The 26,258-nt window shown below is 39.6% G+C and overlaps 1 protein-coding gene and 1 long non-coding RNA gene across 2 annotated transcripts; both read left to right on the top strand.

Annotated features, from left to right (window-relative positions):
* Positions 1-10,627: 10,627 nt before the first annotated feature.
* Positions 10,628-11,726, top strand: LOC121987728. The gene is made up of 3 exons (XR_006113708.1): positions 10,628-10,722; positions 10,873-10,961; positions 11,713-11,726. It is a non-coding gene; the product is annotated as an uncharacterized LOC121987728 (long non-coding RNA).
* Positions 11,727-14,019: 2,293 nt separating this feature from the next.
* LOC121986910 lies at positions 14,020-14,379 on the top strand. Its single transcript, XM_042540837.1, has 2 exons — positions 14,020-14,256; positions 14,308-14,379. Exons 1-2 carry the CDS (start codon positions 14,020-14,022, stop codon positions 14,377-14,379), a joined length of 309 nt encoding a protein of 102 aa, XP_042396771.1.
* Positions 14,380-26,258: the final 11,879 nt, after the last annotated feature.

The raw sequence follows: 26,258 nt of genomic DNA, 5'->3' as shown, positions 1-26,258 counted from the left end.
TGTTGTAGAGGAGGAAGATGACAGGATGAACCCTTGATGTATCTCTAAAAACCTCAATGCAATAATCAAGAAGGGTAAATGGCAGATAGGGAAAAGAGAAAGAATGAAAGAATCGACGGCAAACCAGTAGATACACAGGTAAAATATTAGGTATACGAAAATAGGTACACCTGTAATTGCAGGGGTGACATTCCTGAAGTAAAAGTTTAAACTGAAAAAGTTGCGGGATCCCGAGGGAAGTTATGATTAATCTTTTGAAATCCTGATAAGCTCAGATTCATAGGACGTATGAAGTAAAAAGCAAATCGGCTGAATAGGCACGCCCTATCACCATAGGCTGATCAGAAAATACAAGCGTCTAACTCACCCGACTGGTCAGTTCGAGTCAATAAGCTCGCCCTGTCGTAATATACCGGGCGAGAAATAACCAACCTAGGTAATTCTGCTCGGCTCTCGTGTACAGAGAGGATAACTAGTGTCAAGGGGAACAACATAGGCAAGTGCATGAGGCTACTCGAGATTAAGTAAACATATAGTGAATATTCCCCACAAGGTGACCAAAAGAAGAAACACACACACACACACACACACACACACACACACACATATATATAGTCATACATGATAAGACTAAGCGATTAAGACGAGTCAATCGGGATATTAATTTACATATTCATGAACACACAACCATTCGGTTAATCCCCATAGATGCATGCATAAAGAAGATGAACAAATATTCAGAAAATATGATTAATTGAAGGAAAATAAGGTGAGTTATACCAAATCCAAGATAGAAGTCAGAGTGAATTCATCATAAAGAAAGAGTTTGCGGAACATTAGGATTACAACATAACAACAACTACAGCAGTTGTGGAAACAAGCCGAGAGGACGATCCTTTAGTAGTTTCCTCCGGTCAGGGAAGCCGGGGGGAGGGTTAGACACTAATACTTTTAATTCCTTTAACTCCCTCACCCCCAATCCAGTGCATAATTCATAGTCCGTATGAGAGAATCAGAAACGGGAACGAGGAAAGCAGAAGACTTGAGATATTCCTTCTTCTTCTTCTCAAAGCGAGCATCCTCACCAGCTTTATAATCTGCCAATTCTTCCTGGGAAGCCTTCGGAGCAACCTCTTTAAGGTTCAAAGTAGATAATTGTTCGGCCAGTGTGGTTGCGTGGGCGTCCTTTAATGATTGTAGGTGGGAGGACAATTGAGCAATTTCAGAGGTGTATTTCTCCAACTTGGAAGAGAGCTCATCATCACGGGCATTTGCTGATAGCAGCTGAGATTGAAGACCCTCCACCTCAGCCTTGTACTGGCGGGATTGCTCAGTCTCAGTCTTAAGTGACTGGCGGGTCTCTTCCAATTAGGTAGACAAACCCTTTAGTTTCTCATCCACCTGGTCAAGAGATAGCTCGGAGACCTATTTCTTCAGCGCTGCATTTTCTTGGATTAAGGTATGTAGTAAATTTGCTATGCTCATGTTGTATATCCAGCACTGTAGAACAATGGGCATTAAGATGATACGTAAGAAAATAGGACCGTAAAGGGAAATAAGGGTACTTCATCTTCTCAAGAGAGAATCTATCAACCATTTTGGAGTAATAGATTCCTTCAATTAATCGACGTACCTCCTCCCCAGCTATGGTGAAAGACACTCCCAAGAGTATAGGTAGAGTAGCAGTAAGGGAAGAAGTGGAAGACAAAGAAGTCTGAATCGAAGGGGGGCAGTAAATAATGTATGGTGAGTTGGGGTAAGGTCATTTGTTCAGAAAAATTCATAAAAAAGGGAGGCAAAGAACTATCACTGGGAATAGCTGGGGTGGCAGACGAAGAAGGAACAAGGGCGGGATAAAGGGCTAAGAGAGGGAGATTAGGAGAAGAAGGAACAATATCTACAGGGGGAAGGTCCTCAAAATGGGAAATAGATTTTTGTTTCGGGGACGAAGCAAGGGTCAGTTTACATTTTTTCTTGGTGGGGGCTTCTGAAGGAGTTTTCTCTGAAGCTGAAGGGGAGGCAAGCACAACAATTGTGGGAAGTTCAGGAGGGTTCCCTTCTGGAACTGTAGCTTGAGAAGTAGAAACGTCCTCTGTGATAGCGGGGGCTTCTGACGAAGAGGGTTGACCCAATGCGGCAAGGAGTTCCTGCTCTTTAGATTTAACTGTTTCTTTCGCCAAACACAACTGCCCATCGATTGTAGCTTCGAATAGAGCATCCACTACACAAAGTAAAAAATACCTTAGTTAGTAAAAAAAGATTATAATAGACAAAGGGTGACTTATCAAGGGAGCCACGAAGCCCTATTTGAACGGGGCTCAATCCAAAAAGATAAAGAAGGTCATCCCAGATCCATTTGTAAATGAATAAATGATAACCTGATAGCTTCTGTGAGTAAGTAGTGAAGGAAGAATGTCTATGCAATTCCTTCACGTCAGGAAGCGAGGATTTCCAAGAAGTAGATCAAGGGATGGGTTCAGGGAATTTTATAAAGAAAAAGCGTGATTTCCATCTCTTGATGGAAGAGTGCATTTCTTTAAAAAAATTCATTTTAGGCCTGGATTGAAACAAAAAGACACCAGGCTCTGACCTCTTAGGATAGGAGAACATAAAGAAATTCTGAGGGGTTGGAGGGATATCAAAGAGGCGAAAGAGCATGAACAAACACAAAGATAACGAAATGGATTGGGGGTGAATTGTTGCAAGGGGATATCGAAGAACTGACTTATTTCAACCAGAAAAGGGGGAATGGGAAAACGCAGATCGACTGCTATTTGATCTTTAAAGAAGGTGACATGATTCTCAGGGGGGAGATGAGGACGAGAATCAGTATCAGGAATAGTAATACGATAGGCTTTGGGAATTCCATATAAGGAACGAAGAGCAGATCTATCATCTTTGTGAAAGGTCGAAGAGGTTTGAGCATACCACGCAGAAAACGATTCTTCAACCATATATGAATATAAGAGTAAAAAATGACTTACTGAAGCCTTATATAGAAGGACGACAAGGAGAGGCTGGAAAAGAAGGAAGGACGACAAAAGTTAAGTTATGGCACCAACAGAGAGCGTAAGGAAGAAGACGAAGGAGTAAGAATATAAAGGGTTTAGGGGGTTTCGAAAATATTGACTAACAAAAAACACCGTTGGATGTGAACAAACCTCACAATGGTAGTCATTGATTTATCAAAGAAAGAATATAATAAGACGTTGCCAAAAAGTGTGCGAGAGATTACGTCAGGAGGAAGAAAGTGGTAACATGTATCAAAAATCCATAAACGGACATTTATGATGGACATAACATGACAAATCATGCCTGAATTAGCACCGTAGCATAGTACATCGTCGATACTCTCTTTTCACTGAAGACCCAATTAACGAGGAGAAGATTTTGAAAAAGGTATTCGACTTCCTAGGTGTAATAAAGGAGGGAATGGAAAGAAAATATAAAATAACATTAGCTAATCATAACTCGTTAAAATTCAGAATATATCAACAGACTATGATGCCGACCTGTCCTATAGGCAGGCCGGAACTCAAAAATTTGACCAAATTCAAATCCACCCAAACTCATACACAAAGTATCTTATTTAGTTATTTCTTACACAATCAACTACGTGCTTACACATGCTCCTACTCTCAAATAAATAGATGAAACTCTTATATCACTACTAGTAGCTTTGTAACCACATAAGGAAAGGGGAATATTTTGCTCGGTACTGTTATAGGTCGAAGAAAAAATTTGTTATCCAACAAAATCTCATTTTCATTTATAGACGCCAGATTGTGCTTCCACACCTAAATGGGGGCGGGAAATAGAATGACAGTTTGGGTAAAGAGGAGAAGTTTACCCTGTCCTCTAGCATTTGTGGGGTTCCCCCTCACAAACAAGTGACTGAAAGGTCCTCTTCGACCTAATCTGAGCCAACTCGGCTTATAGAAGATCCACCTTAGCTTTCTGTCGATCCAGAGCTAGTTGCTGTAGATATTAGTAAACTATCCGCATAAGCTTTTCTGTTTAGATTGGCCACCTCTGAGGTATGCTGGACCCTTAGAATATCCAGTTCCTCAGTCTTTTGCTTCAACTCCGAGTAGGCTTTATTCCTCAAAGCCACTTCCGACTAAACCTATGATTGAGTTGAGAGCAGACGTACCTCCAGTTCTTGTTGAGGGGAACGATGTAAATCTAGGACTTGCATGACCACGTTTAAGAATTTCTCCTTCTCACGTAGCAGTTGATCCCAAGGAGGAGGTTCTGAAGCCATGACTCTCAGTAAGTCTTAAGAGGAAAGTAAGACTACAAGGAGTGAAGGTGAAGGGGGAAGGGAGCAGGAGCACAACTCTATTTAACTTGCCAAAAGAGGTCTCTAGATCACTGTAGGAGAAGTCACGGGATCACTGTAAAAGAAGTCATGGGATCACTATAAAAAATGTCACAAGATCATTGTAAAAGTTATCACGGAGCCACCACAGAAGGTATCAAGAATTCAAAGATAGACTTAGGTCTAGTCAGTTGGCTACACCTCCTTCGACTATACTTGAAGGGGAGACTAGTGATATGGGTTATGATAAGTGGACCCTTTGTAGGAGAGAAGGGGTAATAAGGAAGGCGGAAAAAAGTTTTGACTTGGTAAGAGTGTTGCTACACGTGGGGTAGGCAAAGACCGGTCGAACATAATGGATCGGTCGAGCATATGAGTTCGGCAGGCATAGATCGACCAAGTGGAAGAGACCGACCAAACGTAGAAGCAGTTAGCCTTAAGCTGTCCAGAAGGCTTATATACGCCCGACTAGTTAATCTCGATCGATAATATGTGATCGGTCGGGCTCAATAGACCGGCCAAACACAGAAGCATTTAGTCTCGCACGACCCTTAGCATATGGCCGACCAAGGAAAAATCAACTGGGCAATAGTGTTTGTACATGTCCGACTGGTTAATCTCGGTCGATAAGGCATGATCGGTCGGGCTCAATAGATCGGCTAAGCAAGAAGGCATTTAGTCTCGGACGATGGCATTTAGTCTCAGACGATCCTTAGCATACGGCCGACCGAGGGAAGGTCTACAGGGCAATAGTGTTTGTATACGCTCGACTGGTTAATCTCGGTCGATAAGGTATGACCGGCCGAGCTCAATAGACCGGTTGAGCATGGAAAGTAGATCGAGTATAAAGGTCTTCAACCATGCACAATTTATGGCATATTTATAATAGTAAAGTCCTGGTCGGATATAAATAACCGATTGAGTATAGAATACCGGTCGAGACTAATACAACAAAAGATATTCCTCATACATACAGAATGGACTTATGTAACTAACCAAGTGTGTGTAACAGGTGAACCATAAGAATATATGATCATATGACAACTTAATTAATTTGGTAGCAAATAGCTTCTAGAAGTCTCCGCAGGTATGCTAAACGATAAAGAAGGTACATCTGGGGTAAGAAAAAAATTCCTTAAACTATTATTGCAGTTTCGGCTTACATCATCTCCTAACAAACTTTAACAAACCGGGGTCCACCTCATGACTATGGAGGTTAGATGAGGTGGAATAAAAAGGGGAATCCTCTCCACTGGCCAAGGAAAAAACATACGCATTGCATCAGAATTAAACCCTAATACCATTTTTCTGTACTTCTTCTTCTCCGAGGGACTAACTTGAGCATCGGAGGGCCTAGCCAAGGATTCCTACCCCGGTCTTAGGTCGCTAACACTTTGTTGGTTGGTCTCATAGTGTACAGGAGGTGGAGATAATCCATTGGACCGCCGAGCCTTCGCTGATCCACGTTGTTCCTCATCGGAGTTCACTTTCCCACGGGGGTACCTCGCATGAGTTCATTTTTGCGAGGTATTGTTCACAGATCCGCTTTGGTTTTCTCAGATCTATTATTCTGTATCTAGGCTCTTGTGAGGTCCGCTGTGGGTTTCTCGGATCCCCTTCTGTTCGCCGGCACCAAAGTTATTATTCATCACCGCACATCATCGCCCAGCGCTTCATCCAGCAAGCTCTCAGACAGGATCACTATGCATTGTATTATGGAATTTATTAATTGAATTTAAGATTAATATTATATAGATAGAGAATATTCATTCAAATAGTGAATTTATTTATCCAATAAATAATATAATGTCTAAGGTGATTCTCTTAGTACATCTCTCGAATATAACATATTATACTAAACTACAAACAAACCAGACATATTATTTTCAATAAGTATGTGTGTTACATACTAAACTTGTGCTAAAGAATTTCATTTAATAAATGTTAAAAGAATTTTTAGGTATCTTAAAGGAATAACTAAAATAAAAATTTCGTATCCTAGGATGGTAAATTTTAAGCTAGTTAGTTTTCTGACTCAGACTATGTCGATTGTAAGTTAGATAAAAAAAAAAAGTAAAAGTGAGGTTTGCTAATTATTAGGATCCTCACTAATCATTTGGTTTAGTAGAAAGCGACACTGTATTGTCCAATCCACTACTGAAGCAGAATACATAGTCATGGGTGAATGTGTTGCACAACTATTATTGATGTCTCATACCTTAAAAGACTTTGAATATATTACAAAAATGTTAAAACATTTATTGATAATATAAGTTAAATAAATCTATCTAAAAATCTAGTATATCACTTTAGGACAAAATACAGAGAAGCTAAATGCCATTTTGTTAGAAATCATATTATAAAAGGAAATAATAAAATTAACTATATTGAAACTAAGTCAAACATAACTGATATATTCACTAAACCTTTACCTGAATCTAAATTCAGTATTTAAGACAAAAATTAGAAATGTCACTACAAGAAAAACCCTCATAGACATCGGTGGAACAACAACGGTTTTAAGCAAAAACCGATGTCTTTGAATATTTTACACCGGTTTTTGGAAAAATCGGTGTCTATGAGCGCAGATTTTCGCTCATAGACATCGGTTTTTTTAGCCGATGTCTATGAGCATCTTTTTTTCATTAATAGACATCAATTTTAACCGTGGTTTTTAAAACGCGGTGTCTATGAACCAAAATTCTGGCGGACTTTTTTAGCGCGATTTCTTTTGAGCTTCTCTTCGCCCACCATAAATCGAAACCCTAATCCTCCTCATCCTCCTTTTAGGAGTTATCATTTGAAAGATGAGCAATTAATCTCTCGACGACGATGTGGACGGCGGCGGTCGTCGGCGCTGTCGCGGTCTACTGGTTCGTGTGGGTGATGGGCTCAGCGGAAGTGAAAGGCAAGCGGGCAGTGGGGATCGATCATGCGGGATAAGGTTTAGGAGTACTGGTCCTTCTTTCTCCGCTCCAAGGAGGGCCTAGCACCATTACTATATTAGTGAAGTGAGAGCTAGATCCCCTCGTTTCCCCGATCTGATCGCCATCCGAACTCCTAGGGTTCGACGCTCGGCGACTCCTTGTTCCGGCGGCCTCTCCGGCCCTTCCTCTCCCCCTGCATATCTTCCATTCTTGATGCAGGACAAGGCGGGCGCGGAGGACGGCGAGAAGGAGACTTTTTCTAAGAAGCCGCGCCACTGCCAAGCCGAGATGCCCCTTACTGATTCCGAGGAAGACTCTTTCCTCTTTCCCGTGAAGGAGATCGTCCAGTACCCTCTTCCGGTATACGTCGCTCCCTCTTCCATCAGCTTCATCCCCGATGGGTGCTTGATCTCCTATCTCTTCAGCCCCGATGGTACCCTCCACTGTAAAGTCTTCGCCTTTGAAGTTGCCTCACAGCGGCAGGAGCTTGTGATTTGCTCGCCTGATGGAGGCGGCCTCGATGAGAGTAATCTCTCGGCTGAAGAGAAGCTGAGGCGAGAGAGGTTAAGGGAGAGGGCATTGGGAGTCACGAGGTACGAGTGGAAATCGAGGTCGATGTCCTCTTCTTGCTTCGCTCCAGGGAAGCCCACTATCATGGTGCCATTGCCAAATGGGGTCTGTGCTATGCCCTATTTCCTGATTTAATGAGCAAGTGTTGACATTCAACTAATAGGTCAATTGTATTTGAAGCAATTTCTGTTTTGAACATTAAAATGCTTCATCACAAGTAGCTATTCTGCGTGCCTTTCTGCGGATGCGGGCCTCCTTCGGAGCTTCCTTCCTTTGGCTTGTTACTTTGGTCTACTTCAATCAGGTTCCCTTCCTTTGGCTCTTATTTACGACCTTGTAGAGTAGGGCTTCTTTGTAGATTCGTTCTTGTACCTGCCTTTTTGGTAGTTTTCATTGATCTTGTTTCTCTGTGAAAGACGTGACTTCGATCGTCATTTTTATATACTTTGGCAGGGTTTCAGATCCTTTGTGTGGACTGCAATTTCTTACCAGATGAAAGACGTCCTGAAGTTATCGTCGTCTTCATCACATTTTCTAGTTTCTGTTGCTCATTCTCCATGGAGTATCAAACCAATTTATGGGTAACCACTTAACTATCTTGTGTTTGGTCGTTCGATGGATCTTATTGCCTGTTGTGTTCGTTGTGATTGGTACTTCAAGTAACACTTACAAATGATCTGCATTTTATGTTAGCAATCACAATATGTAGCCAATTTATCTTATAAAAGTGTTAGTAATTCCTCCCGAATAAACTGTTTTAGTAATCTGTATGCAGTTCTAATTCACGACCCTTTTGTTGTTGATGTGCATGTTATCATGAGCTTGCTAACAGTTAAATTATACTAACACGACGTGTTTATTTCTTTTGGAACACTAAATTTTAAATGACTCGGTCTTTTGTATATTTTCTCATAATAAATACACATAGCTGGACTCACAAGAGCATTTGGGCATCATGTGTGAGATCATACTGTTTTTGATATTGATGCATGAAGGTGCATAACTTGTTGAGCAACACAAGGCAAATATGTCAGTATAAATTTCTTAAAACATAATGTTTCATATCAAATTGTTTCCATATTTTTTATTATGCAAACTTCAATTACTCATGCTTTTGCAGATCTCGTCAAAATCTCTCTAGCACATCATCGTTTTACGATTTTTTTTGTTATCTTTGTTGGATGATATTGATATTATTTTGACTTAGCCATCCTCCTCTGATTTATTTGTTCTGACTTTGTCACGTTTTAATTTAATCTCTTGTGCTAACCAAGTCAATGTAGACTTTCTCATTGCAAAGCAAATGTAAAGAGAATAAGGACTCGTTCAAGAAGGTGAGCCGCAAAGTGAGACGATCTCAAGAACTGCTAATTAACGACTAATCTTCACTTTCAAGAATTGTGTTACTCGCAAGATGATCATAAAACTCTGTTTTAAATTTATGCACCATATTTTTGGTCATATTACAATACTATAAATTTTTAGACATCTCTTTCTATCGAGATGTAAAACAACATAATCCTGCCAGTCTGTAACAATAGAATGCTATTTTCATTTTCCATGCAGTATAATCAAATACTCCTAAAGACATTATGCAACAAAAGTTTGTTGTTGGTTTACCTGATACCAAATGGAGATTGTGACAACGAGAATGAAGAGGATGAACACTGGCCATGCAACTTAAGACATGAGAATGATGATGCATAGAAGTTGAACAAGTGCAAAAGCTAATCCTGCCAGTCTGTATGGGATATCAGTGTCAACGGTTGTCTGATCTGATGAACACTGGAAAAGGTGACAATTGTTAAATTTATACTTTGATATTTAAGCAAGCTACTGAAATTTTTAAATCTTTTAGATAATGCTTCATATATTAACATTGTTACTTTGCTAATTAAAGGAAAGAGTAGTGATATGTCTTTTTGACCTGACAATAAAGAAGAAAGAGAGAACATCAAAGAACTAACCCTATTAAGTATTCGGCTAGAAGGCGTTGTGTCAAAAAATGACATTGGTGATCTAAAAATGCTTGTTATCATTCCCAGAAATAGCTTCTGTGCTATTTCAAAGGCAATAGTTGCAAGCAAAACTCCCCTTCCTAGTATAAACATTGAGCTGCTGGCTGACAGTAGAACAAAAATTCCAATAAGTTTTTCTTTGCTCACTTGGTCTTCCTTTTCAGTTGCCCAGGAAATCCAGTAGTTGCTACCAATCTGTAGACCCTGAAAGAGAACTTGAAATAATAACAATACTGGAACAAGAGCCCCTTTGTATGCTGAAGTCACAAAGGTGTGGTATACATGCCATTTCACCCTTCCAAATTCCCTGTCTCTTTGATATGATCTCTCCAAAATCTCAGAGCACCCTTTTTGATTATGTTGTTTTACATCTCTGAACTCCTTGTGTTTTCATCTCTTGCCACTATCATGGCTGCTGGTTTCAAAGGTATTGGTATCATAATCCACTAAATATGCACTATTGTTATTTTCTTGTGAGAAGGTAAATAATTTATCTATCAAGTGAGCTTAACCGGTTTCAACCTGGAGTGAGAATGGAGATATTTCGGCTTGATGCTTGGTATTTCAAGGAAGATCTATTGATAAACCCTACTAATTACATAGTGAAAGGGCTTAATCGTAGGTGTTGTCTACTATAAATTATTCTTCGTTGTATGCAGGTTAATTAGAATCTCAACCTCGATACTTTTTTATTTCTGTGCTATATGTGTTCCTTGACATACACCATGGTGTTACAAATCTTTATTGGTCCTTTTTTGTTCACCAATAGGTGTCAGTTTCTCTTACTAAAACGGGCAATTTAAAAGATCATCGTGATGCACTTGTAGAATTAGTTGCTTCTTCGGAATATGGAATCCTTCATTTGTTTAGTCATCACCAGTTACAGGTATTACCCTCCGCATTCTACGTGAATGAACAAATCATCATAGTTTGAGTTCTACACTGTGAAAATTGATTTGAATTGTTCTTGAGTATCACTGCCAGCTCCCCAACAAAACATGCGACAAAAGAAATTAACTGGGCATATATTTTTCAGGAATTTTTATTAATTGAAAGGGAATGCTCATTACACGCAATGGAGTACGAAGAAGAGTTGTCTGTCATTAATTCTCAACAAGAATGATGGTAATTTTTGGTAAGCTTTGACTCCCTAGTTATAATGTCTTTCATTATCTATGTTTCAGAATTATGCACATATTTTCTAGATTTTTACTGGTTTAATTTTTTTTGATTGATTGACATTTCTTTGAATTGTTTCTGATGTGTTCAAATCATACGTTGTCCAAGTTATCTAGTTTAACTTTATTGCTATTACTTAAATTCAAAATTCTTAGTTGTTTGTGCATAATTAAACAAGTGTTATTCCAATTCCACCCTCTTTTACTCATGTTTCACAAAAACATAAAATCTTTAGTCATATCATTATAGTTGGCAGGACTTTCTGATGAGAGGTTGGAAATCTCTTTTTTCCATTTTCAAAAAGAAGTACCAAGAATACGTTCATTGGCACTTCTCAAGTACTGATTAATTAAAAAGGACCCCAGTTAAGAGAGTTGGATCGTGGAGCTGATATCATTGTTGCTACACCAGGATGTTTGAATGGTATTCTGAATATGAAAAGATTGAAGCTCCATCAAGTACTGATTAATTAAATTGCAACTATGAGAAAACTTTGTTGCAATAATTTCTGGTTTGGAATATATTAAGTTCCTAGGAATGATAAATCTATCACTATATGATGTGGTTGAGATAAATGATGAATGTGTCTCTTTTTAAGCATTCAAATTAGTCATCTTGTTACCTGGTGCTCTTACTACTTTTTCAACTATGATTTTTGGTCTTGGTTTAGTAATATATTATTTATGTGTTTTTACAGTTTACAAATCTCAAATACTCCAGAGTTGAAATTGATGAAGTGCGGTTCTACCTTGATGTGTTGTTAAAAGAATGTTCTACCTTAATGATTCAGATATCTATTAGCTTTTGATGTAAAAAGAATGTTTATGTATTTTATGGATACTGTTGTAAAAAGATTATTTATGTAATTTGTGAATATTTGTGTATTTTATGGATACTGTTGAATGAAGAATATTTGTGTAATTTGTGAATATTTGTGTATTTTTTTTGTTACTGTCGATTTTTCATTGTTTCGGAAATCAAATTTGTGAAAAATACTGATATTACATCGGTTTTCTACCGCTGCAAAACCGATGTTATTAACTAATATTACATCGGTCGTATATCGCTGCCAAAACTGGTGTTATTAACATATAATATTACATCGGTTTTACACCGTTGATGAAACAGTGTTGTTAAGTGATACTACACCGGTTAATAACCGATTCGAACACCGGTGTCGTTAAGTGATACTACACTGGTTTTAACCCGATGTCTAAAATGGCAGACCTTTTACATCGACTTCATAGATATCGGTCGAAAATATAATAGACACCGGTGGAAAACCGATGTCTATGAGGGTTTTTGTTGTAGCGTGTGCTTTGTAGAATATGTTGGTGCGGTAAGCATCCGATGATCGAACCTAAATTTTGATAATGGCAAAGGGTTCAAAGTTAAGGTCATTTGTGATCTAACATGTTTGAATGAGTTTGCAAAAAAATCCTAAGTGTACTTAAGCAAAAGTCCTAGCTGCGGTTAGGCAGATGGAAAACCCTAGGGGGTGGTAACCCTAGGTCCTAGGGGGTGATAACCCTAGGAAGAAAATCTTGGCGGGTTGAGGGCTTCGAGCAAAAGTCCTAGAGTCGAGGACTCTAGGTGGAAAGTCCTGGTGTCGCGAATCAGGTGAAAGACTGGATGGATCGTGGAGCGGACGCCCAGTAGAAAGTCCTGGAGCCTCGGGCACTGAGCAAAAACCCAGTCAGTTTGGAGGACCGGTTTGGAAATAGGTATACTCTCTTGAGTGGAGTAGGTGAGGACGCGTTCCCCGGTGAGGGAACAGTAGGCGTTGGTTCGACCTAGGGTTTCCGGTCGGGAATCCGAGTCAGAATCGGATAGTCCGATGACTGTCAAATACTTTATTTTATATATATATATATATATATATATATATATATATATATATATATATTGTGCTAACTTTGTTTTGTAAGGTATGTTGGTTTGTTGAACTAACATATTTTGTAGGAAGCGAATTGGGCATCCTTGCCTCGGATAAACAGTACCCGAGGCGCCCTCCATGGAGTTTGGAGGCACCTCGGGTCGCATGCGGAGACCTCCTCGCAGCAAGGCGCGAGGGCACCCTCATGGAGCTTGAGGGTGCTTTGGACGCTGAGCAGAGGGCACCCTCTATGGAGTTGAGGGCGCTCTGGACGCAGGTAGAGGGCGCCCTCGAGCGAATATGCGGTGAAGAGGTCAGAGCTCATCCACGCTATGGATTTGGTGCGGATGAGGGCGCCCTCTAGGGTGAAGTAGGTTTCGAGCAGCAGCTTAGAAAAACAATGAAAACATGATCTATCTTCCGTGCACTGCTCAAAGAATCATCCGATAAAGCTATAGCAAGACACTGACGGCCTGAAGGTTCGAATTTCCTATTCTTAAGTTGTTGGTATATTTTCTTACTGTACTTAATTGTTGTACTCTAAAACTATAACTTTTGTGAACTGATAGTAATTGCCCAAAGTAACCGCTCAACGAGCATGGGCCTTGGAGTAGGAGTCTCTCCAGACTCTGAAACAAGTAAAAAACTTGGTATTTACGTGTTTGCAATTATTTTATATTTCCGCTGCGTTTTACTCTTAGTTTTCCGAAATGTAAGTGAAAGTCACGAGCGCTATTCCCCCCTCCTCCTCTAGTGCTTTCGATCCAACAATTGGTATCAGAGGGGGATCGCTTTGAATTGGTGAAACCAAAATTCAAGCAATTTTTCGGAGTCGATCGGAATCGGTAAAATTACAGTCTTTCGATTTGGTTTTATCGAATAGAGTTTTTTTTCTCGAAGTTGGTGACACACCACTCGAGTTTGTGTCTTTATTTCTCTTTATCCCGCACTACTAAATCCAAGACCTAGTCTTGGAACCAAAGTTCTTATTTTTTTTGTGTGCGAGATTTTTTTTGTAAGATGGCCCATCAAGAAGGCTATAGCACAACCTGACCTCCGCTCTTCACCGGCGAAGATTTCGGCTACTGGAAGGGTCGAATGGAGTCGTACCTTCAAACCCAGTTCAAGATGTGGATGATCATCAAAATTGGAATTACACTTCCACTCGACAGCTCGGGAAAACCACCTTCTTGCGAGAACTGGGATACAAGCATAATCAAGAAAGTTAAGGCCAATGCCAAAGCAACCTGCACCCTTCAATGCGGCCTAACCAAGGAGGAGTTAAACCGAGTCGGCCCGTTCTTAAGCTCAAAAGAGCTATGGGAAAAATTGATTGAGCTACATGAGGGCACTTCTGATACAAAGGTAAGCAAACGTGATTTGCTTTTGAATAAATTGTATAACATGAAAATGCAGGAAAGTAAGTTAGCGAGCCAACTTCATGCTCGTATACAAGACCTCCTCAATGACCTCCATGCCATCGGATAGAAGGTGGAGAACCGCGACGTAATCAAGTATCCGTTAAACGCTTTTCCAAGGAATACCTTGTAGGCATCCACGGTAGATGCTTCCAAGGTATCCAAGTATCTTTCTTTAATTAAGTTAGATGAACTTTTGTTTTGAATTTGAATTACATGAACAGACTAATGCACGCTCAACCGAGAAGGTTATTGCCTTGATTGCAAGTACAAGCAGAACCTGGGAACCAAAAACAAAGCATAAAACCGAACCAGAGTCCGAGGAAGAACCAGACTCAGAAGATGACGATGACGAGATAGAAGTCAAACTCGTCAACCTAGTATGCAAACTCTACAGAAAGAAGAAGGTGTTCACAAAGAAGGATATCAAGAAGGTGGTTCAATCCAAAAAGGTACAAACGAGTCCAAAGGTAAAGTTTGCTACGGGTGCAATCAAAAGGGGCACGACAAGGCCAATTGTCCAAACCTAAAAGAAGCAAAGAAGCAGAAGAATAAGAAAGCACTGCAAGCAACGTGGGATGAGTCCTCTTCAGAAGACTCCAACGAAGAGCTCAAACAAACGAGTCCCGAGACTGTCAAATTCATTCAAAATAATATATTTTACTTGTTGTCTAACTCTATGGTGCAAAAAATTGAAGCTAAAAGATTGGTCGGATAATGAGCATCTAGGCGCCCGGACTGGGTCCAGGCGCCCAGACATCTCGATGCCGGGACTGGTCCAGGCGTCTGGATTGGGCCGAACTCATCCGCGCATACAAATGAGTTGGCACACTACAATTGGTCTATACAAATCAGCATCCAGGTACCTGGGAGTGGTTCAGGCACCTGGGTAAGGATAAAAGTTGCTGGATAGAGTTTTACTAGAGAATTCCACATGGAGGTGCTCTGAGGTGGCTTATAAAATGGACTTTGACTAGCACCTCAAAAAAATAACTCTAACGATTTACTCTCTTGTGCGCTGCTCCAAAGACAACTCAACGATGCTGTAACACTGCTCTGAGGACTGAAAGTAGGAATCTTTGAATCTTTAGCTGTCGGTATAATTTCATTTATAGCACTTAAATTATTATCACTTTGTACATGTACTTATTCAGAATTATTAGTGGCGTACCTAACAAAAGTGATCGATGATCGTGGGCCTTGGAGTAGGAGTCGCCATAGGCTCCGAACCAAGTAAAAAAAATAACGTGTTAGCTTTGTCTCTATTTATTCTTCTTTTGAATTCTTTCTTTCCGCTGCATATACGATTGATTTATGAAAAACATGAAAAAGTCACAAGCGTTATACATCCCCCCCTTTAGTACTTTCGATTCTATAATTGGAATTAGAGTGGGAGCGCTCTGAATTGATGTAACCAACATAAGAACATTTAGTCACTTTTTTGATTATTTTTGTAAAAATATATTTTAATTTAGCAAAAAATTATAATAACCTCTTCTGACAAATTTCTCATTTTTTTAAAAATTTCTCGAAGTTTGTACAATACCACTCAAGCAGTATTTCTTTTCTCCCGCATTAATAATCCAAGACTAAGTCTTGGTACATTTTTCTTTTATTCTTGTTTTGTGAGACCGATTATATGAAATGACCCATCAAGAAGGTTACAGTACTGTCGACCCGTCTCTTTTCTCTAGCGAGGATTTTAACTATTGGAAGGGCCAGATAGAGTACTATCTCAAGATGCAGGTGGAGATGTGGATCATCATTCAAACCGGATTTACATTCCCCATCGAAGACAGAATACTTATCCCCTAGAATAAGTGGGGCACACCGACAAAGAAAAAGATCGAGGTTGATGCCAAGGCAACTCAAACTCCAATCTGGCCTGACCATTCAAAAGTGCAAAGGACCTATGGGAAAAACTAATCGAAGTGCATAAGGGGGCCTCCAATACAAAGATAAGTAAACATGACTTAATTTTAAATAAATTATATAATATTAAAATACAAGATGGTGAATCGGCTAGATGAGTTATTTTCAAAGTTTGAATTACATGAACAGACTAATGCACTTCTGGTCGAAAAAGGTATTACCTTATGTAACGACCCACCTTCTACTGGTTAAGTTATGAGGCCGATCGTTACATTAATCTGTGCTACACTATTCCCTGACCATTACTAAATCTAGATGCGGAAGCTGTACTAATTAAAATTTTGCTAAACTACTGACATTTCTTGATTCTATACATGCTCAGGGGTGTAATCTAACTATTCATGACACATTATACTTCCCCCATGGTCAAGGAACTGAACTAGAGGCTTCCTAGCACCTTTCAAGCCTCCCAATCGATCCACAGATCGATTGGAACAGTTGAATCGATCCAGTGATCGATTCAGCCGGCTACTGTATGCGGGGCTTGGGTTGGATCGATCCAGTGATCGATCCAACACGCTATTGTGCCCGGGACAATATTCTGGATCGATCGGTTGATCGATCCATACTGGCCAATCGATCCAGTGATCGATCCCAGAGCCTTCTGTTCGTGACAGAATTCACTGGATCGATCGGCTGATCGATCCAGAGGCCTACTGTTCGCGAGGCAAATTGCCCGATCGATCCTTCGATCGATTGGAGGCTCTCGAATCGATCAGCTGATCGATTCAAGTTTCTGATTTCGACCAAAGGTCTGATTTTAGCACTTGTTCGTGTCAAAATCACCTATAACAATTCCAACCTAAATGTCAAACATTCTAACATCACAAAAATAGTATTCTAAACATGATAGGATGCTTGATTAACTAATTCATAACATTTAACATGCTAAGGTGCAAAATAACCAAATGCTAGAAAGTTCTAGTGCTTAAACAAGTTTGCTGAAATTCCCTAAGATCTCTATTCCAAGTTCCATCCACACACATCTTCGTAGCATTGCCCTCCAACCAACGCTAGTCCATCTTTCCTTTACCTTTATCTGTAGTATAAGGAAAAGAAAGTATCTGTAAGCTTTCGCTTAGTAAGAAACCATCTACCTCACTAAAACATGCAATCGATGCAAATCATGCTTTGAAAACATGTTATTTAAAACACGTACTGATTGAACTAAAACATGGCATGCTGAAATCACTGAACATGAACACTAAAGCATGGCATACAAAGCTAATCATAAACTATCATGTGTATCAATAAGAAAGAACTGAGCTGAAACATGAATTGAGCTAGACTGAAGCTGAATTCAAACTCAACTAATATAACTGATCTTTGTGAATTTTGAGAAGCTAATAACATAATAGATTAAAATAATAATCATGCGGCTATTTGGGCCCGGCGACTGTACTTGCTGTACGTGCATCCCTAACTAAACCCGGGGTTATAAATTCCGAATCTAGTAGGGTTTGCTAGGTTAGCTGAACCTAGGGACAACTATAGGAGTCCAACCCAATGGATATCTAATCCAGTGCAGTGCCATGAGAAAGTAAAATACTGAACATAAGTTAATAACTATTGTCTTGCTTCTACTAGGTTGTCTAAACCCAGAACTAGGTTATCTGAACCTAGAGGCGACTGTGGGAGCCCACCCGTTGAACATCTAGTCCATCATAACTGTAGCAAGACTAAATAAGCTGTAAAATGCTTCTATTGTATTTATCTAGGCTACTAAAATGCCTAAGTTGCATTTTAACTGTGCTATTAATTTGATCGAACACTTGGTATACGCTAGTTCGCATCCTTTGTGTCAGAAAATTGCATATCCCTAAATGAAAAGCATACAATCATCTGAAAAGCTACTTATACTGCAGGTGAGGGGTTTCTTACCTCTTGCGCTAGTTTCCTTACGAATCTAGTCGCTAGTTTTCCGGTGGAGACGATCTTCTCGACGATTCTCTTACGTCTACGCGTTCCTCTCGCGGAGAGAAGCGTCCTTGAGTCGGAGTCATCGCCGGAAGGTGTCCTTGAAGCCCTAGGAAAGGAACCCTAGGTTTCCTTCTTGTGGTTGGCGCCGAGAGAAGGAGAGGGGAAGGGGGCGGCGTGGCTAGGGTGAGGAGAGGAGAAGTTGCGTTAAAAAAAAAAATAACTCTTCACTTAATTCCTCCCTTTTTATATTAAGTGGGTAATTTCGCCCAACTCTAACATAAATTTAATTGATTCCCTTTCCTTTCAGCACGGCCCTGCTGGGTTCACTTGGTTACTAAGGTTCACCATAAGTCGTAGAACCCAATAGGTCTCGGGTTCAATTCCCGCGTAGGCTATTTTCGTTTTCTATTTATTTTTGCTACTTCCGCTACTCTAATAATTCTATAAAAATATCCTAAAATTCTAGAAAAATACTAGGATATTTCTAATAATTATTTTGAGAATTTTCGGGCGTTAAAATCCCCCATACCTTATAAAAAGTTCATCCTCGAACTTAGAATAACTCTGGGTACTTCTGTCTCATACTGGCTTCTGTCTCCCACTGTGTGACTGTGCCAAATGACTTTTACTAATGGTACCTCCTTGTTCCGCAATTTCTTAACTGCTCGGTCTACTATCTGAGTCATAATTGAGGTCTTCGCGGACTTGTACTAGGGCTCAATCACCTGGGTGGCATCGGGATATGCTTCTTGACATAGAGACATGAAATACGTTGTGGACGGTGACATTTCTGGGTAGCTCTAACTCATATGCTACCTTGCCCACTCTTACTGGCGATAAGGTATGGTCCCACATATCCGGGGCTTAGTTTGCCTTCTTCCCAAAACGCATTACTCCTTCATGGGAGCTACTCCGAAACACTGAATCCCCAACCGAGAACTCTAAAGGTCTGTAGTGTATCGGCATAGCTTTTGGCGACTCTGGCGGATCTGCTGTATAGCTGCTGTGGTATCTGCCACTAGATCTGTCTGAAGTTCTAGTTCTTTCTGTTCACCACTCTCATACCAGCATATTGGAGATCTACACCTCCGCCTGTAGAGAGCCTCGTAAGGTGTCATACCGATAGTGGCCTGATAGCTGTTGTTGTATGCAAATTCTGCTAAACTCAGATATTTGCACCAACTTCCTTTGAAATCTAGGGCACATGCTCGGAGCATATCTTCAAGTACCTGATTTACTCGCTCTGTCTGTCCATCTGTCTGAGGATGGAAAGCTGTGCTGAACTTTAACTTCGTGCCCAATGCTGACTGTACACACTCCCAGAAGTGTGATGTGAATCTACTGTCTCTGTCTGATATAATGGTTCGTGGGACTCCATGTAGTCTAACGATCTCCTTGAGATACAACTGTGCTAGCTGTTCCATGGAGTAGGATATCCTGATAGCTAAGAAGTGGGCTGATTTAGTCAACCTGTCGACTATTACCCAAATGGTATCAAAATCATTCGTGGTTATGGGTAATCCCACTATGAAATCCATAGAAATGTCTTCCCACTTTCACTCTGGAATCTGGATAAGCTGCAAGACTCCTCCTGGTCTCTGATGTTCTGCCTTAACCCTCTGACAGGTTAGGCAGATGCTGACATATCGAGCGATGTCTCTCTTCATCCCAGGCCACCAAAAGTGCTTCTTCAAGTCCTGGTACATTTTGGTGGAGCCTGGATGCATCGCATAGGGAGTCTTGTGAGCCTCATCTAAAATCTTCCTGCGTAGTTCCTCCTGATCTGGAACACATAATCTGTCACCAAAATATAATACCCCACTATCTGATATTCTGAACTCTCCACCTTCTGATTCTGCTATCCCTTGCTTGATTTTTTGCATTTCAGGATCCTGTTCCTGAGCTGTCTGAAGGTCACCAAGCAAGGTAGACTCTAACGTCATAGTAGAGAGTTGTCCAACTATGAGTTCAAGACCGAAGTCTGTGATCTCTTTCTGTAGGGGCGGTGACATGACTGCCAAAGATAATAGGGCAGCACTGGACTTTATGCTAAGTGCATCTGCTACCCTATTTGCCTTTCCTGGGTGGTAGAGGATGTCCATATCGTAGTCCTTGACCAGCTCTAGCCATCTGCGCTGTCGCATATTCAAATCCTTCTGAGTGAAGAAGTACTTCAGACTCTGATGATCTGTATACACTCTGCACTGAGCTCCATATAAGTAATGTCTCCAAATTTTGAGAGTGAACACCACTGCTACAAGCTCAAGGTCATGAGTAGGATAGTTCTTCTCATAATCCTTGAGTTGTCTGGAGGCGTAGGTGATAATGAGCATTTTTATTGGTTATTTTGGCTCTTAGACTTAGTATTTTTACCTTCTCACATACTTAATTTGGTGTTTATATTATATTTTGTGAGTAGGAATTCATTTTGGACTTAGATGTAAATTTCCTATAATTATGGAATTTAATCTCATGTTTTTATGTGGTTTTGTAGGAAATTCAAAGAGCCATGGATTAGGGTTGAACCAGATCAAATTTGGCTTGATTTGGAGGTTAAATGAGGAAGATCAAGCTGAATTAATGTGGGTCGTTGATCAAGATTCAGTGAGATCCTGTCCCTTCAGTCAGATCAAATGATCTAGCCCTTCATCATGATTTAAAGCGATCTGGACCGTTGATCTAGAGCTTAAGGCATCCAAGGGTTCATCTAAAAAGTGGAGCTCCAATTTAAATTTGATCCAAAAGTCTACTCTTCAAACCCAACTCTTAAAGCCCACTCTTCAAGCCCAATTTCAAAAACCCAATTTCAATTTCTTATTGGATTCGGATCTAAGCTCTAATGGATACCTTTTACTTAACCCAAACCCGACCCATTAAGAAACTTACCTCTTCATTTTCTTCTCACACGGATGCACAGTGCCGATCCCATTCTGTTCGCGTCTCTTCTGCTCGCGGGCTAGGGCACGCTCCTCCCACACCTTCTTCTTTTCCGTTCTTCCTCTTCTCTCCGGCCGGCGGCCTCTATTCCTTTGCTTGCACTGTCGCCGGCCGGCCAGCCCTCTCCACCCTTCTCCTTGCGATTTCCAGCGGCGACGGCAGTGAGCATAGTGGCGGCAGCTGCTAGCTTCAACAGCGATTCCAGTCATCCACCTCACCGGAGGGGTTCTCCGGTGTGTCCTCCACCTTACGGCATCCTTCAGACCTCTCTTCTCCTCCTGGGGTTCGGACGGACAGGGGACGAAGCGGTGACGACAGTCCACCACCATTTCCAGCACCTCCATTTCATTTCCAGCCAAGATCTAGCAGAGGGGTTCTCTGTTGGAAGATTGGCTTCACCGTTGTCGAAGTGTGCAGCATTCCGGCAGTGAGCTACTGCCACCGGCTTTCGGGGTTCGGAGTCGGGTCTCCGTGTGACGGCGGAGATAGTTGTTGGAATTGAGAATTGAAGTGTGGATTGTGGTTGGATTAGTTTAAATTTTCTTAGTTTATTACTGTTGATTAGATTAGTTTATTTGTGTTGCTTTGTGGTTGAATGTTTGTATTGAATTAGATTTTCCATGTTTAAATTGCACGTACTATGTTCAATTAGATTAATGCTCACAACGTGTTCGATCAAATGCTTCAACCAATAGTTAGGTTTAATTTGACGCATTTTAGTTTGTTCAATTCTTGCTTTGTCTTATACTTTCAATTTCATTAAGTTCTATCTTTGATTTAATGCAATTAGGCTAGATTAGTTTAGACTTTCATTACATGCTTTAGGTTTCATTGCATTCTTAGTTTCGTTAATGCTTTACTTCATGTTATGCCCATTGATAGATAATCTTGTATCGTAGTGTGACAATGCGATGTAGGAAAATCGTCAATGGTTAGATAGGGATTTCTTTACTTGCAATGTATTTTATTCATTAGGGTTAGTTTCATTACTTGTATTGTCTTTCATTATTTAGGTTAGATTTTATTTGATGCTTCGCTATTTCATTCCCTAGATTAATCGTGTTGATAATTAACCCATAGCGTAGAGTGACAATGCGTTGTGGATTAATTATTTGCACCTAGTAAGATTTCGTTCCGCATTAGAGTAATTTCTTACTTGTCTTGCTTTTAATTTGTTTTTTTGTTCGTAGGATTTAGAATTAAAACCCAAACCCCATTTCCATATTGAAAACCCCAAAAACTAGAAATAACATTCGATCCTAAGTTTACCATCCTATCGTTGCTTTCGTTGGCGGACGACCCGAGCCATTCCTATGCTACATTAGTGTAGGAGGGGTTTGGTACTTCATCATTTGATGCCCAATTCGCGACAAAATTGGGCCTCTAAATCAAATTGGCGCCGTTGCCGAGGACAAGTAGTGGTGTTTGGTAATCTTAGGATTGTTTTTTCTATTTTCTTTCTTTTCTTGTGTCTATTTTTTGTGGTTGCAAAAATTCGAAAACATTGTTAAGGGCTTGATTATTTCATCTCTTGTATGCATGTGTGTTATCTTGTCTATTTCCTGTGTCTTTTGATGGTATTTGCATGAGTGTTTCAGGAAAGACCAGGAAATCTGTGTGTGATCAGCAGCTTTAGAGATTCAGTGTGATCAGACCTTCAGACTTGATGAGCAACATGGAGAAGAACACTGAAAAGACTCTCAGAGAGTTTTGGGCACCAGATTTATCAGTTGATTCTTTCTGCATTCATTATCCTGATTTAGAGGCAGACTTTGAGCTATGGAAAATTGTTCATCTATTACCGAAGTTTCATGGACTTTCTGGTGAAGATCCCAACAGACATCTGCATGATTTGGAGATGATTTGTTCTTCATGGAACCCACATGGTATATCGGATGAAGATGTCAGACTTAGAGCATTTCCATTTTCAGTAGCAGATTCAGCAAAAGATTGGTTGTATTGTCTCCCACCCAATTCAATTTTCAGTTGGACCGAGATGAAGAAATTATTTCTGGCGAGGTTCTTTCCTGCTTCTAAGATTGCAACTATTCGGAGGAGTATTTGTAGAATCCAACAATTTATAGGAGAACCGTTTCAAGAATATTGGGATAGATTTAAAAGACTTGTTGCTAGTTGCCCTCAGCACCAGATTAGCGATCAACTACTGATTATGTACTTCTATGAGGGATTGTGTCCCATGGACAGAAGTATGGTTGATGCGGCTAGTGGAGGGGCTCTAGTTAACAAGACATATACTCAGGCCAGAGAACTTATCGAGATTATGGCTTCAAATTATCAGCAATATGGGACTAGACCGACGATTATCGAGGATGTTCATTCCTTTGCCAGTGTATTCCCGACCAAGATCCAGTATTTTCAGCCTGATCCTCAGTCTTATCAGATCTATCAGCAGAACAGGTATAATTTAATTGCAGGATTCGGGTATGGGAACACACAACAAGGGGATTCTGATTGGTCCCAACATTATCAGTCATATCTTCAGCATCAGCCTGAGCAACATTTTAGGGAGCAGTCACAACAATATTTGCAACAACAAGAAGCACAGTTCAAGCCAAGAACACATTCATCGACACAGTTACAGTTGCATTCAGATCAAGCTACTGCATCAATTCCTGAGGAGATGGATTGTAGAGTTTGTGATATTCCTGACTTTTATTTTGCTTCTTTGCATGATTCTTCTAGCTTTTTACATTGTGATGTTGTAGTTGATCTTGATAATTTTGTTGTTGATGATGTTGTTTCAGATAGTCTTGATGTTGTAGGTATAGGAGATGACGATGAAAGTGTAGGGGAGACCCAAGAATCGCTTCCTTCGATTATTCTACCACCGATTGAGCCTTTTATTCTACTTAATGATGATGGAAGTGTAGGGGAAACTCAAGAATCACTTCCGTTAATTGAACTTGATCCAGAGCTAGTTCTTTCACCTGACCAAGATGATGCCACATTCACTATACTAGAGCCTCCAAATATCTTTCAGGATGGTAAGGTTGATATTTCTTCTAAATATTTAGGAAATACCATGGAGGTAGTTCATTTTGATTGTAGTGGATGTGACATATCTTTTGATTCATGCTCTGTTTATATTGATATTGTTTCTGATACATCTCACACAGCATGCGTGCAGGGAATGCATCCTTTTCTTTTTAGTGTGCAGGAATTTTTTAGATATTTCATTTACAGTCAATCACGCAAGGATGCATTCTACCACTTGAAGAAAGCTCTAACATTTTATGCAATAATGAAGCTCCTGGAGTGGACACTCCAACTGAACCGTCTTCGTCCACCAGAGAAAATTTTTAAGGAGACGAAGGTGAAGGGAGCGGTCTTCACTTCACCTACATTCATTCCACTTCCAGAATGGCTTTTGGAACTGAATCGACTCCGACCACCAGAAATTCAGGGGAGTTGGTTCCATCTCACTTCTATTTTTCTTTCTACTTGTATATATTTCTTTACTTTGTTTGCTTTATTTGCTTTTGCTTAGTAGTTCATTTTTAGTTTGCTTTGTCGGTTTTCATAATAAATTCTCTATGCATTCTTTTTATCATTTTAGAAATTGTGAAAGTTAGTTAAATTTGATTGTCGAATTTGATGATTTATTGTCATGATTGGATTCTTGGATTGCATGTGATTACAACTTGATAATGGATTTCATGTTGGTAGATTGAGATGATAATTTTTGATATACCTAGTGAGGATATTTTTGAGCCTATTATTCCTATTGATGTGTGATGCACTTGTGGTTAATGCTACTCTAGAATTTGCTTAATTCTTTCAAGACCACATTATCATAGGTTTGCATGATTTTTATGAAGGCTATTCCACTTTCTTTTATTAATCCCTTTTATTATCACATGCTTCTTGAATAAATTCATATCATCTATCATTTTATTCTTTTCTCTCTTCCATTTATTTCCATTTATTTCACTTTTTACTCTCTTGGGATGTGAATATCTTGGATGTACATGATGAGTATTTTGCCCGAGACGATCAAAAGTTTAAGTGTGGGGGAGAGAAATAGCTTAGTGGAATTTAGGAGAAGCATAGGTGAACCATGCTTGATCATCATAGGTAAATCATGCTTTGTATCTTTTTATTGAGCTATTGATGATGTTGTATAATGTTGCACAACATGTTGGGAAAAAAAAACAAATCAGAAAAAAAAAAAGAAAAAAAAAAGCAAATGAAAAAAAAAGAAGAGAGAACAGCAAATGAAAAAAAAAAAGTGAAAAGAAAAATAAAATTGAAAAAAAAAAAGCTTTAACATGTTGTGCCCTTTTGTATTTGTGTGTGGTAGAACTTTTTAGAGAGACAATCTTTATTGTAGCAATATTTAGATTTTATTGTATATCATGAGTAGTGATTTTTATTGGAAAGCTATAGTAGAGGTTGTCTACATGTTTATTGGAGTTGTGAAAAATGTTGACAAGTGTCATTTTTATTCATTTGTAGTAGAATTTTTGTGAGTGACAATTTTTACTTTAGCAATATTGAGATATTATTGCAAATCATGTATGGATTTTTAGTGTGAAATGCTAGAGTAAGAGTTGCTCACATTTTTATTGTATTGGTGAAAGATGGTAGAATTTTTTGTGAGTAACAATCTTTATGGTAGCAAAATTTGGATTTTATTGTAGATCATGAATGATTGTTTATTGAAAAGCTATCGTAAAGATTGTTCACATTTTTATTGAGTTGTGAAAAGATAGTTTGGGAGTTTGGATGAGATATATTTTTTGGGCATTATTCTATTGTACTCATCTATGTAACACTCCATTATGTCCATGTCTTCCACTAATAACTTGTTTTATCTTCTTCATCTCTTTTCTTATACTATCATTTGCTTTGATTCATGTTTCCCTTACATAAATAAGCCTTCATTATTTTATTGTGCATTCTTATGTATATAGTGGTGGAGATTAGAAGCAAAGCAAGCATATGGTAGTGCATGAATCCATGAGTAGCTTGAGTGAGCTCCATTATTGCACATATATGAGTGGAGAGCCACCATTACTTTCCTTGTGAGGTTTATTTTGTTATCATTCTCAATTTATTGATTGTGGATTGAAATTATCATGTTTGTTAATTAATGTATGAATTGAATCCATGAATGCTTTGGTCATTTGAATTGGACAA

The sequence above is a fragment of the Zingiber officinale genome, chromosome 5B (genome assembly GCF_018446385.1).
Source record: "Zingiber officinale cultivar Zhangliang chromosome 5B, Zo_v1.1, whole genome shotgun sequence".
Classification (NCBI taxonomy): domain Eukaryota; kingdom Viridiplantae; phylum Streptophyta; class Magnoliopsida; order Zingiberales; family Zingiberaceae; genus Zingiber; species Zingiber officinale.
Note: the sequence above shows the minus strand (reverse complement) of the source record. Positions and strands in the feature narration are given on the sequence as shown.

Excerpts from the sequence above, each read along its gene's own strand:
- LOC121986910 (XM_042540837.1), top strand. The coding sequence starts at position 14,020 with ATGTGGATGATCATCAAAATTGGAATTACACTTCCACTCGACAGCTCG. Across the intron at positions 14,257-14,307 it reads AGGGCACTTCTGATACAAAG|GAAAGTAAGTTAGCGAGCCA; the intron begins GTAAGCAAACGT and ends ATGAAAATGCAG.